Source organism: Conger conger, chromosome 6, assembly GCF_963514075.1.
Source record: "Conger conger chromosome 6, fConCon1.1, whole genome shotgun sequence".
NCBI classification, from domain to species: domain Eukaryota; kingdom Metazoa; phylum Chordata; class Actinopteri; order Anguilliformes; family Congridae; genus Conger; species Conger conger.
This window is the reverse complement of record NC_083765.1, coordinates 25501217-25514863: the sequence shown is the minus strand read 5'-3', so window position 1 is coordinate 25514863 and position 13647 is coordinate 25501217. Positions and strand designations below refer to the sequence as shown.

At 40.5% G+C, this 13647-nt stretch overlaps 1 protein-coding gene across 1 annotated transcript in view; it reads right to left on the bottom strand.

The window, feature by feature from the left end:
* LOC133131104 (zeta-sarcoglycan) overlaps window positions 1-10117 on the bottom strand; it is a 168115-nt gene extending 157998 nt beyond the window's left edge. Inside the window, exon 1 of the mRNA XM_061246248.1 lies at window positions 9403-10117. Within this exon, the coding sequence (XP_061102232.1) occupies window positions 9403-9441 (39 nt within the window). The 5' untranslated portion in view covers window positions 9442-10117. The remainder of the gene's footprint in view (window positions 1-9402) is intronic.
* Window positions 10118-13647: the final 3530 nt, after the last annotated feature.

Sequence of the window (13647 nt, the reverse complement as noted above, 5' to 3'; positions counted from 1 at the left end):
CATTAGTATTCTGCATAGAAAATGCTCTTATCTCAGTGGACTCCCAGCTTCCACAATTATACATATTACATAGCCATGTGTAGGTCTGTCTGCGTCTGGTGCAGAAAAGTATCAGAATGTAAAGGTACAAGAGCAGTACCCTGCTTCATATCTGCAACCAACTGGTGAAAAAGATGTATGTGAAAAATTTCAGCGCACTGCTGAATCTGTTGGTTAGGATCTAGTTTTAAGGAGTTAGACAATTATACAATCAGTATATTTTATTATTTGCATTACTATCACCTTACTGTCAGCTTTGAGCAGTCTCAACCTTTTCCGCTGACCTCTCTCATTAACAAGGTGTTTTTGCCCACAGAACTGCTGTTCACTGGATGTTTTTTGTTTTTTGCACAATTCTCTAGAGACTGTTATGTGTGAAAATCCCAGGAGATCAGCGATTTCTGAAATAAAGCATAGCAACAAGATATTGCAACACATCCCAGTATATTGGCAAATATTGGCATCCCAATATTACCACTTTTTGATATAATATATTTTCTGTGAAATATTAATCATTAAACAGTCAACATATTTACTATATTTTGCAGTACAGTATATTCTATTTCCATAAAAGTACAAATGTTGTATGCATTTAATAAATGCTATGCACAGAGGATGCACACAAGGGTTTTATGAAATTATTACTGGAGATATATCACCAAGTTTACATCTAGACTGTACACCTTTTGTTGTTTCAATAAGCAATATTCTTCCACTTCATGTTTTATGAACTTTTTTTATTAAACAATTTCTTTCACCTGCTAAGAGGAATAAGGGATATGATTCCAGGCGAACCAGCTAAACTGCACTCTCCAATTACACTGATAATTTCAGTAAGAAGAGGAAATAAAAGTCTTGTTTTCCTTAAATATTAAGACTGCGAGCAAAGCCTGAATATTTTTTCAACAGCTATTTGTCAAAGTTGTAGAAATTTCCAAATAGCTTGACAGCAATCTAAACTTTTCTGAGAGGTGGGGGTTTGAGCATTGATGAACTGTTCCTTATTAGTCAGAGGCCTCACACCCCTCAACAGAACAAGCTTATTCAAATTATAACAAACACATTTGATAGCGGATTAAAATGTTCTCCTTTTGACAAATAAGGCTGGGATGTGAGAGCCCTTTAAACTCTGCACACATTGTGCTAGGCCCAGACAGACAGTGACATCACAGCCTCATTGATCAAATGCTGGAAAAGTCAGAACTCAGGCGGAAAGACAGGACCTTGGCAAAGGAATATCTTTGTTTTATGACTCCTGGAATGGGTGGGCGGAGGAGGAGGGGGGGGGTGGTTGGGGGCAGGGACAGAGGCATGATGGGAATTATATCTGGGGATGTCGTGTCACTGCTCGCATGGCTGTAATTTCACCAAGCAACAGAGCAGATCGTCTCGGTAGAATGGCCAGATGACATATTTACATGTACGGCGAATATCGTCAGCCTCGTCTAAATTAATGCCGGGCGGAATGGAGAGCTTAACTACATGGCTTTTTCTACGGCTGGGCAAATACATCATTCCCCAATCATTGTGCTCTCTCCCTGCCTCCCTCTTGAGTCCCAGGGCCGAGCGGAGGAGGGGGGGTAGCAAACATGTAAAACAGCTATATGTATGTAACAGGGAGGGTCAGACTGAGCCAGAGCGATTTCAGCTGAATCACACTGGATATGGAGCGTCTCCAACGAGATGACCCGGCTCACACGTGCCATCTGTGATACAGTCAGACGCTTCTGCAAACCGCTGTCTGAATAGGCCCCAGGCCCACAGGGCCCATTGTGTACCAGTATCCGTATGTCAAAACTCTCCTGCAGGACCTACTGTACCAGCAGCCCTCCATTCAGAATCCCAGTAGCTTGCAGAATGAATCCTGTGCAGCTTGAACCTGTTCATGGGGTCAACAGCCAAAGAAGACAGGAGGCACATCTGACATTCGGGAAGCCTTTTCACCCCAAATGGCAAAACACTGTAGCAGCAGCTGCTCTCGCAGAAAGCCTTTCATAGCCCTGAATGGACTTCTGAAAGGAAACGCCCATCCAACAGCGCTACTTTTCATCTCCGTAAGCTATGACTAGCAGAAGAGGAGGAAGGAAGGTAGGGGTGAACTCATGAATTACTGTAGCCATCCGATTGCAGCTTGAATACGCTGACGTCCTCTCTCCTACTCTCTCTTTTTCTATTTTCCCTCTTGTGCGTTTGTGTGCGTTTGAGTGTGTGTGTGTGTGTGTGTGTGTGTGTGTGAACACAGCCAGGTGGACTAGATAGATAGACAGATAGATAGATAGACACATCTAATGAAGGAAAGTAAAACTAACATGGCTCCAAGGGAAGAATTAGCAGCCAAAAGAAAATTGTGAGTAATTTCATATGAGTGGACCAAAGTCAATACTTACAATAAATCACACTTCATTATGTGATTAGTACTACTAGGGATTATTGACAGAGCCATTTGTCTCCATCACTGACATATTCATCATGACACATATAACTGATATATGAACAATATTCTCATTCTGCAGAACAACACTATTTGCTGTGTTCACAAAATATTGTTCTATATAATGATGTTTGTTTCAAAACCACTTGTTTCACTGTATGGCAACTGCTACTCAACCAGGTAGTATGTTAGCAATATGTTACAGTGCCCTCCAAAATCATTCACACCCTTACTAAAGATTAACTATAAATGCTATATGAAATAAACAATGAATTTTTGCTCAGAAATGGGAAATATGATATTATTTTATACAAATACACCTGCTCAGAGAAAATGATCTTGTTACATGAGCAATATTCATTTTTTCCAAAAAAAGATATGTCAAAATTAATAATCACACTACAGGTGAGCATACAATAAACTTCATTACCTGTATTTTTATTTTGTAAGCCACTTGGCTTATCTTTTTCAAGAGTTAATTATTTTGGAGAGCACTGTACCCTCATTACTAAAATTTCTGAATGAATAAATTCACACATGCAAAAATAAGCAAGAGTGATAACAAGGTTGTCACTATGTGTTTAAATGCTACTCGATACTGTGCTATTCTGGTTGAAAAGCTTTTACTTCACAAATAAGGAAAACAAAGCCCTTGCCTTTCCAAGATTAAAATCTGAAATCATGGTTGCCTCAGCATAGGTGAATTTCCTAACACAATGCACTCAGGGCAAAGAATAAAACCAATAGAACCTGGGGTTAAAATACAGAAAAATCAATACTTGGGTGAATTTATAAAAAGGCCATTCCCGGGAAGGCGCCTTGAAGTAGCAGTGGAATACCTGCCACATCAAAGGAGGAGGTCATGCCTCAGAACACTGTTTCTCAAAGGAAGACAGGATTCTATTTAGTCCAGCGAGGTAGCGCCTAGCAGTTCTTTTCCTTTTTTGTGGTGGCTTGGCTTTTTCGGAAATGAGCAAAAGCATCGGAAACCACATTCCCCCTGCCTTCAGGATGCAAGTAGCCTTCAGGATGTGATATCAAAACATTGGCCAGCACCGCTATGCCATGGCTTATGACCGTGTAACCATCATTTCCCACAAATTCACAGCCATGAATAACACTCATGAAGGGCAACAAGGTGACTTTCCATCCTGGTCTGTTGGCACAATAGGAGCATACACAACCCAGTTTTAAAAAAATTCTAGATTGCTGAATTTACAATCCAGTACATTGGCACCTCAGTTGAAATGTTTGCCCTGTTTACACAAGACTGATCTCTCTCTTCTCCTTGTCTCTCAAAATGGCCTCCTCCATGTCTCCTACTCCTCCAGTGAGGCAGAGGATGCACCCAGACTCTACCATATTGCATAGGCTGGGGGGTGGGAGGCAGGGACCCTCTTGAACCCGAGGCCCTCCTGCAGCAGCTGCTTGGCCGTCTGGCTGGGGCCAAGCACTTTTTCTTCAAGCAGACCCCCCCCAGAAGGTACGCGCTAATCAGTCTGAGCCAACTGCTGGAACAGCTAACAGCCTCCATGTCCCCAAGCGGCACTGGACCCCGCCCCTCCAATGTGGCACAGCGTGATTATGATGATCAGAGGGGGCTTGTCTTGCACTGCATGCTGGGAAGGGGCATTGTTTCTCTGTGCACTTCCAGTGGTGTGACATTTTGTGACGACCATCTGGCTGCAGCCAGTAGAGAAATGGGAGGGGATGTAAGTTTGAATCCCCCGGGTGAGACACTTCTGTCAAACTTTCTGTGCAAATTAGGGACTGATATGGATTACGCGACTTTGAAGGGGACTGCTGGAGGTCGGCACAGCAGTGGTGAGGACTACCTACTTTAAAGTCATAACAAAAAAGCAACATAAAATGCTCACCTTTCAAAAAAAGATGCCAAAATACAGTCCCAAAAAACCATGAAATCATTAATCATGGTGGCATATAGTAAATTGGTAAAGTCAAATGGAAAAACTGGTCAGTTACCAGACGTTGCTCAAATATGTAATTATTTTAGATTCAAATATGTTTCCGTGCTCGACTGATCTTGTCTGGTGCAATTGAGCCAACCAAGAGGACCAGAAGGCTGGGATTTAACTTTTTGAGAGTATTTCATAAGTTCTAATAAACCAAACAGGCTTAGTCTTAATATTTGAATCCAAAAAAATCACATACTGGCCCTCAAAGAGCCGAGTCTCCCAGCCTGGTACTGACCCCCTCAAGCCCAGGTCTTGACCCCAGAAGGGGCACGACGGATGGGTGCTCTAAGGCTGTATGCCGGCTCTGTTCGGGTCGTGGTGGAGGTGCTGTCAGTGCAGTTCATCAAGTCACTCTCCTACACAGTTGTGCTATCGATTCATCAAAAAAATCAAAAACCAAACCAGGATTTGGCTTCGTTGGTGGGACCATGCAAGAGGGGGCCGGTGTCTCGCCATCTTGGGAGAGAGGCGTGCTCAAGCTTGCCCTAATCATGGCATTAAGCCACCAGTGTGAGGCAAAGGCTGACTGCCTGACTGGTTACTCATTTTGCGAGGCATTCGCTCGGGGCTGGCATTGATTCATAGTGTATGAGATAACAGATCTGAGTCAATGGAATTTAAGCCCTTTAAATCATACTCCATTCCATTGTTTGTTTCAGGGTGAGGTTCACGCATAAACCCTTTTGGGTTCCAACTGCACCAGCACTGCTGCCTCACAGCAAGGAGGTCCTGGGTTCGAATCCCGGTCGGCTGAGGCCTGTGTGGAGTTTGCATGTTCTCCCCGTGTTTGCGTGGGTTTCCTCCGGGTACTCTGGTTTCCGCCCACAGTCCAAAGACATGCAGGTTAGGCTGATTGGAGAGTCCAATCATTTCCGTGTGTATGAGCGGTGAGTGAATATTATGTGCGATGGACTGGCAACCTGTCCAGGGTGTATTCCTGCCTTTCGCCCAATGTATGCTGGGATAGGCTCCATCCCCCCAGCGACCCTGTTCAGGATAAGTGGGTTAAGATAATGGATGGATGTATTCCATGTATGTATTCCAACAGTGATGTTTGCGTGTTTGTTTTTGATGTGTGCAAATAAATAAGCTAAACTGAGTAAAATAAACACACAGGGATCTGCAAACTGTACAGGACAGGAAGTGGCTTCTTCTGTTTAACACAGTGTGCAAGACCTCTACAGTACACTGACGCCTGTAATATTCAGCTCCTATCTTGCTTCTCAAAGCTACAACAACCATATTCAACCATATCGAACCCAGCCTACTTTTCAACCTGTTGATCAATTTCAACGAAACATGTCTGTTCAAGAAGTATTTCTGAGTCATTCATTCTTTCAACCACAAAAAAGACAATTTTACAGTTTATTCCTTATGCTGAGGTCACTGAACAGCATGATAAAGAACGATGATTAAAACTAACCTTTCCAGTACTTATTGGGCTAAACTCCCCAAACGTGCACAAAATTACAATCAGCCTGTTCATGGGCACACCGTGGGCCATCCAAGTTAATGTTCTACATGACAGTCCTCCAGCAAATATAAATGAGTTTTTTTATTGTTGTTAGGTAAAATGAGCTCCCTTCTTACAGTTCTCAGAGATAATTAAGTATGAAAAGTAGGGAAGAAAGGTAAACGTGTTGCCGACAGTTTTCTGCATCTGCACAGAGCACTCAGGTAGGAACAGTGTGCAGTGTACTGGTCATCTGTTAATCAACCAATCCAGGCACTTAAATGGCTGGCATTTATATAGCGCCTTTATCCAAAGAGCTATACAATTGATGCTTCTCATTCACCCATTCACACACACCAACAGTGATTGGCTGCCATGCAAGGCACACACCAGCTCATCAGGAGCATTTAGGGGTTAGGTGTCTTGCTCAGGGACACTTTGACATGCCCAGGGCAGGAATTGAACAGCCAACAGACTGCTCTCACCGCCTGAGACAATGTCACTTTGAAACATACAAGCCACATCACCAATCCAAACAATGTCCATTGGTTGATGGCCAACTGTTCATCGACTCTGATTTGTTGTGTGATTTGAGCTACAGCGTTGACTGGGTCAAATACAAACACAGCACAGCAATGCAGTGGCCTGGAGGTAAACCTGTGGTCCTTAATCTGTACTGTAGTTTACCTGGAGGCCACTCATGAGTGCAGAACTCTGGACTCTGAACATTGTTAGTGTAGGATATTGTATTGAGGTTTAACTGGATAAGACAAAATGTATTTCCCATTTCAAATATATATATATATCTATATATATATATATATATATATATATATATATATATATATATATGTGTGTATATATATATATATTTTTTAATCCTGCTAGCATTACACAATGTACCCTAACTCTGAAACTTCTAGTTCACTTTGTTAGTGCTGTTTATGAGTTATTAAATGAAATTAAAATTTTTAATCCTTATCCTGCATATGAACAGTTTATGTCTTAAAGAGCTTAGTAGTGCCACATTAGAGTGACATATGAGTCAGGGGTGAAATCCAAGGACCCTGAAAAAAATGTGTGTGTGTGTGCATATGTGTGTGTTTGTATGAGAAACTGAAGGCAATACTGGATTCTTAAATAAAATAAAAAGGTAAGCACTGCCGTAGTTTGACAGGATTTCCTGCTGTTGCAATCTCTGTGCTTTGATTGAAACGCCCCCTAAATGGGAAGATAGAACTCAAAGCCCATCAGAGCTACAGCACACTGATACCCGTGCCTCAGGATATTAAAAAGTAAACAGAATAGTTAATTAAACTATCACTGACGCTCTCTGAAACGGCTTCACAGCACTTGCGTTTGACACAATGCCACCCCTAATGAAAAATAACACTCCTTATTTAAACGATCACCATAACAACAGCCGTGGGTTCTATTACAAGGTATTTGAAACCGTAATTCAATAAAAGCTCAGTTACATAATTTCCGACGAACTGTCCGTCTAATTGGGATAAATACACAAACATAGAATTGCTGTGCTGCATGGGCTTCGTTTTATCCCATAAGCAATACCAAATTGTACGCTAAGAGAGATGAAGGTAGTATTAAGACGTTAGCGCTGTGGTTTTGGTCATGTTTGCGCTCTTTGTCGCTGTGGAATTGTGCGTATGGTTGACAAAAATATTCACACACATACACACACAAACAAACAACCCAATTCCGACTCATACGCCACGGAGACACGGCTTTTCTTTTCAGGAGAGAACTGTCGAGAGACGTACGATTGATGTGGGTTGTGTCACCGAGTAGATATGGGTGTACTTCCACTGCGCTTAATGTTCCAGCAGTACACATGACTTGATATAAATCTTCACTTTTAACAGTGACTGAGGCAAAGTAAACAATGCAGTGGGGACATTGAGGAGATGGCACAGACTGCCACTCAGAACCAGCATTTTACTTGAACTTCGACTTGCTGGGAGATTGGACATCTTCCAACAACCAACGTAAACGTTTGGGCCGTTCCAATGACCAGGATTTTGTCTGATATGGCTACTACATATAGACGTACGTGGAAATGTAGCTACACTCAATACCTCCATCGAACAATTAATCCAACCTGTCATGTGACATAAAAAGCAAAATACCAGCAAAGGTTCCATAGACTTACTCTCTCCTCTCTCTCTCTCTCTCTCTCTCTCTCTCTCTCTCTCTCTCTCTCTCTCTCTCTCTCTCTCTCTCTCTCTCTCTCTCTCTCTCTCTCTCTCTCTCTCTCTCTCTCTCTCTCTCTCTCTCTCTCTCTCTCTCTCTCTCTCTCTCTCTCTCTCTCTCTCATTATGTCCGTAGTAAGTTGCAGCGTTCTCATACTTTCGAGCACGCGCCTGCAGTGTTTATGCCACTTCAGACAGTTGTGGGGATATCACTGAAAAATCGAGAGAACTGACTTTGAGAAATGGTATATGGTAGCAGGACAAAAGTTTTTTCAGGACAAGGCGTTGCATTCCCCAACACTTAACCAAAAGAAACATGAATAGCAAGCTAGTATGAGTTGGTCAAGAAATCAAATGACCTGCTCAGATTTCTAGTTGAGGTCACCTTTTCAAATGAGAATTCTTGATATAAAACATGCATAGGTCGATAAGTGTTACCTGTGCATTCAGTGAATTGAACAAAAAACATTATTTTGACGAATTCGCATTTGTAAGATAATGCACACCAGCCACGTGAATGAATATTTATTCACAAAATCGTGCACTATCTTCCGTTTGACACCGCCACCAAATTACTGCCAGTCTAAGTTGTATCCAAAATGCGTATACAAAGGGTTTTACGTGAGGGCATTGTCTAATGACTGTAAAGATATGTGAAAACCCGGTATGACCACCCTCCATCTGTACATAGATTTAACATTGGCTCCGTGAACAAACCAGACGCATCAGACCACAATTGCATGTTCAAGCGCGGCACTCTGACAAGGTTATATTGTGCCACGTTAAAACTGGAAATGATTTATTAGACACAAAGCACATATTTAATTGTCCCACATGTTCATTTTAACCGGAAAGTAATGTATTGATGCAAATGAACAAGCATACCCTCTCAAAACTATTTGAGGAGCATAAGCAAACATACCTGCTTTAACCCACACGGATGTACACACACACACGCACGCACGCACACACACGCGCGCGCACATAATTAAACCATAATGAAGTCTGGAAACACATAACCCTTAGAAGCAAACAACTGTTGTTAAAATTATGTTATGAGGAAAAGATTAGGCTACATGGATTAATCTTATGTGCGAGCGAAACTTGAATATTGAAATGTCTACGCCATCTATTGAAATGCGTCTCACGCTCTCAACCTTACATTCTCCACCATCGCTATGAATCGTAGAACAACTAGCAAGCAACCCGTGTGGTAATCGCGGACAAACCCGGGGTTAATTGTAGTTGTAGTGCCATTAAAACGCATAGCCTAAATTATTTGTAATTGCTTACCTTCAGAGCCTCAATATCCAATGACGCTGATCGGTCCATATACGCAGATGAAGTCTTTCAAACTTGTTAAATTCTAGACTTGTAGTTCCCGGCTCAAACTCGTCCCAGTCCGCCTATCCCCTGCAGAAATCATCAGTCTCATTCCCACTGACCACGAATCCAGAAGCTAAATAAAAAAATAAATAAACCAAAAATAACAATTCACGTGATACTTAATACTTAAATGAATAGGGATAATTTGTCAGTTAGCCGACTGCCCCAGCTAATTTGACCAGATAATTCTTATTCCATCAACGTGAGGTCGGTTTGTCTCCTGCAACGAGCAAGCGGCAAGCAAAACTGCTGCTGCAAACCCAGAAACCCGGTTCCTTCAACATCTTGATGCGGCAAATTTAAGAAATGTGTTCAGTGTGGTGGAGCAGCGCGCAAAAAACGGTGCTTCTAAATCCCTGTAATCGATGTATCGGGAAAACCCGTTTCTAACTCGTGATCTGTAGCCAAACCCCAAAGATGTGTTCTTTTCTTAGTGAGCGCAGTTCCAACTGAATCACTACTGTCGTGTTCGCACTGGAAGAGCCTATGCATCTGAATTCTCTTGCTCTGTCAGCGAAGAAAAAATGTTGAGAGTTAAAGGGAGAGGGAAGGTGGATTTTCTGGCAGCGCAGAGATTTCCTTTATCTTGTTTTACGGTCCTTCACCACCAGGTGACTGTCTTCCCCTCGGTCTTCTATCTGTTTTTCACCACTCAAACAGCAAACTGTCTTTCCGTGCCAATCACTCCCCTGGGTCCTAAAGGAAAAAAACGCACGTGACTGTATCAGTAACCACATCGCATACTGCCTGGCCGAATCGCAGCACTATAAGTTTGAATTCGGTGTGCGTGAGTGTTACACGTTCAGTCCAATGTTATGATATGATAGCAACACGCATTACAGTCGTGAGATTTATATTCATAAGAGCCCCAAAAGTGTCAGTTTCTCCAACTTATTTGTGGTTCTGTGGGTTTCAGAAAATCGCGTTTATCGAATGGAACCTTATCTAGTTAGTATACTTTATGGGCAGACACACTCCCAGAATATAAGAGAACAGAACACTGAATTGTCTGGCGTGCAGGGAATAGCTGCAGCGTACGAACGCTGAGTTTCCAGTGAGGATTTTCATACCGTGTCACTGCGTAATTAATCACATTCAGAGCCCGGGCTTGGGCAGCGCAGCTGACTACGAATGGGTACCATGTGCCAGCTACGATGACGTCAGTGCCCAGGCCAGGACGAGCAATTAAAATACCCTATGGAAGCGACTGTTTGAGTGGAAGGGCAGGTTGAACCGCCCCTTTATCATTTGTCTGAGCTTTGGCAACGCCGACAAGAATTTGAGGTTGCCTATTACAAAAGGCTAGGCTAGACTACAATGATGAAGTTACACCTTATAATATTACCTTTTAAGTGTTGGTTGTCTCTGAATGGCATTAATCGCATTGCCATAGAGCGCAAAATAATTAATTGTGCTTTATAATCTTAAATATCTTTTACAACATAGTGCAGTATTCATGCATATTCATCAAAAGGCTCTGTACATCCTTCATTATATATTCACACATAAGAAATGGTATCGGGAGAACTAATTCAAGACATGTTTTTCTCACGTTTTCATTAGCATTTGAGAAAGGTTGTCTCAATTCATTGTGTCAGGTGTGCTCCTGCACAATATCCAGCCTCAATCATGTTTTCTGGTACTTTCTGTGGAGTCATCACCTAATTTACATATTAATGCTTTTCGGCAAGCAGACATTCTAGCTCCATTAACAGTCAAGCAGCTGTGGCAAGATCTCTTTTCAGCGGGAACTGTTAAGTTTTCTGCTTAAAATTACATTAACGTAAAATTTAAGCACACTCCGATTTACACAAGCTACGGGCATACGTCGAGGTGAGGTGGAGGGTGTGATCAAGCAGTCAGCGCAACGGGAGCTAACCAGTTGGAATTCTGATATATGAGGTAAATCAGTATGCTGTACTGTATGAGTCAACTTAATTATTCTCTGGATGCCAGAAACTTTCTTGGAGCCTAACTGGCTGACAAAGACGTTGGCACCTTGAAGTTTACATTACATTCATTAAGCAGACGCTCTTATCCCGAGTGACTTACAAAACAGGAGACACATAAATGCATTCAACTGATTAATATCAGCAATTGTATCAGACTTGGCTATTCTCAGACCAGCTAATAAAGACGCACGATCACGAAAGCACTCAATTTGTTGAGTGTGGTTGGGCCTTCCTTTATTTTGTATTTTTTGTTTTTTTATAAATTTTTCAAGAAACATACAAACAAGTATATAAACACAAGTATACATCCAGGGGTATACAAGTATGTTGAGCTAGTAAGACGTTCTATATAAACCTTAAAAAGCTTACATATAATCAACATTTTAACAGCTTTTTTATTTCAAGAATAAATCAATGTGTTCATGTACTCCTTTAAAAATATATGAACATGTTTTTTCTATTTCTATTATAATTATGGAATCCAAGCAATACATTTTCCCATCTGAACACAAAGTCAGGATAATTATGATCAATATAACAAATCCACAGATGTCCATCCAGAAACTTTTGGTATATGCACACTGCCAAAATAAGTGCAGTACAGTTTCAAACTGGTTTTCAGAAAAAGTGCAATTGGTATTAATATCTTTCTTAAGTTTACTTAAATAGTTTCCATGATTTTCTTGGTAATATTTATGAATAGTTCTGAAGTACGCTTCTTTTACCTTAATTAATAAGCAATTATTTATCAGGCAACATTAATACTTTTTTATAATGGATACCTTGATTACAATAAATAATAATAATAATAATAATAATAATAATAATAATAATAATAATAATAATAATAATAATAATAATGATAGTTAATGCAGTGGTGAAAAAGAAACATATATTTCCTACCCATGAGTCAACTACAGAAAGAGATGGTAAATATGAGTGTCAGGTCTAGAAATATTCCAAAACAAAATAGTCATCCCAGAGGGGATAGCAACAAATACCATAGCAAAATTCTTAGGTGTTACAGGAATGGTATAAAGTAAAATAATGGTAATTAAGTAAAAGTCCTTGTGCATCACCTTTGTATCACAACCTATAATAATAAGTTCAGTCATGTCAGTAAGGAAAGAGTGTCTTTGACGTGGGCTATGTTAAAGCACTAACACACTGCAAGGTATGCTGCCATTCTCGAAGAAGACTCATGTGTGTCGAGGGTGACCCACAGCACACAGTTCACGTTTTGCACGTGGTCATTTTACAGCTGGATATCCAGTGAATCATTTCAGGTTCTGCTGTCAAAGGCATCACAGCAGTGCTCCACTTTTCATTGTCAACATTTCATTTGGAAGCTACATTTTATTAGTGCCGTAAAATCAGCCACGTTTTCATTGTGCTATTTGCAGGCTTCAGTTACCCACACAATCCACTGTGGCCCTTCTGTTTTCCCTAGTCGGTGGAAAAGTGTATGGCCTACACTCTATTGGCAGGTATTGGAACTGCAATTGGTTAGGCCAGGCTATTGATTGCAGCCGAAGGGGAACAAATACATACAATAAAATGAATATAAATACATAAATACATATTTGATGGAAATATAATTTCATAGAACTCCATCGTCTTTGTTGTGTAAAGGTAGTGTGGCTTACACAATGTTAAGAAGCTTAATTGTAAGAAAACCCAGGTTACTCCGATAAACACTGTCCATGTAACCTGCATTTAAATTCATGCTTTCATTATAAACTCTATGCATGCTACACTGTAAGAATCGTTACAGTCTTTTGTCAAGTGATACAGTCCAGAACAAATGTGTTTATATTTTATTTTATCTGCAAACTTCCCTACAGTTATTTTAAGGAATGTTTCATAGTCAATGTACAAAGTTTATATCCTTAAAGAAAGAATCAAATAATAGAATGCTATGAATTGTAGTTGGAATAATAGTAGTCGTTGTAGTAGCAGTATGAGTAATAATAATAATAATAATAATAATAATAATAATAATAATAATAATAATAATAATAATATAATATAATAATCATATTATTATTATTATTATTATTATTATTATTATTATTATTATTATTATTATTACTCATACTGCTACTACAACGACTACTATTATTCCAACTACAATTCCCAGTAGGCTATTTCAAAGTGGGTCGTGATTGGTCATGGCTGCATCCAGTGATCAGCCGGGAGA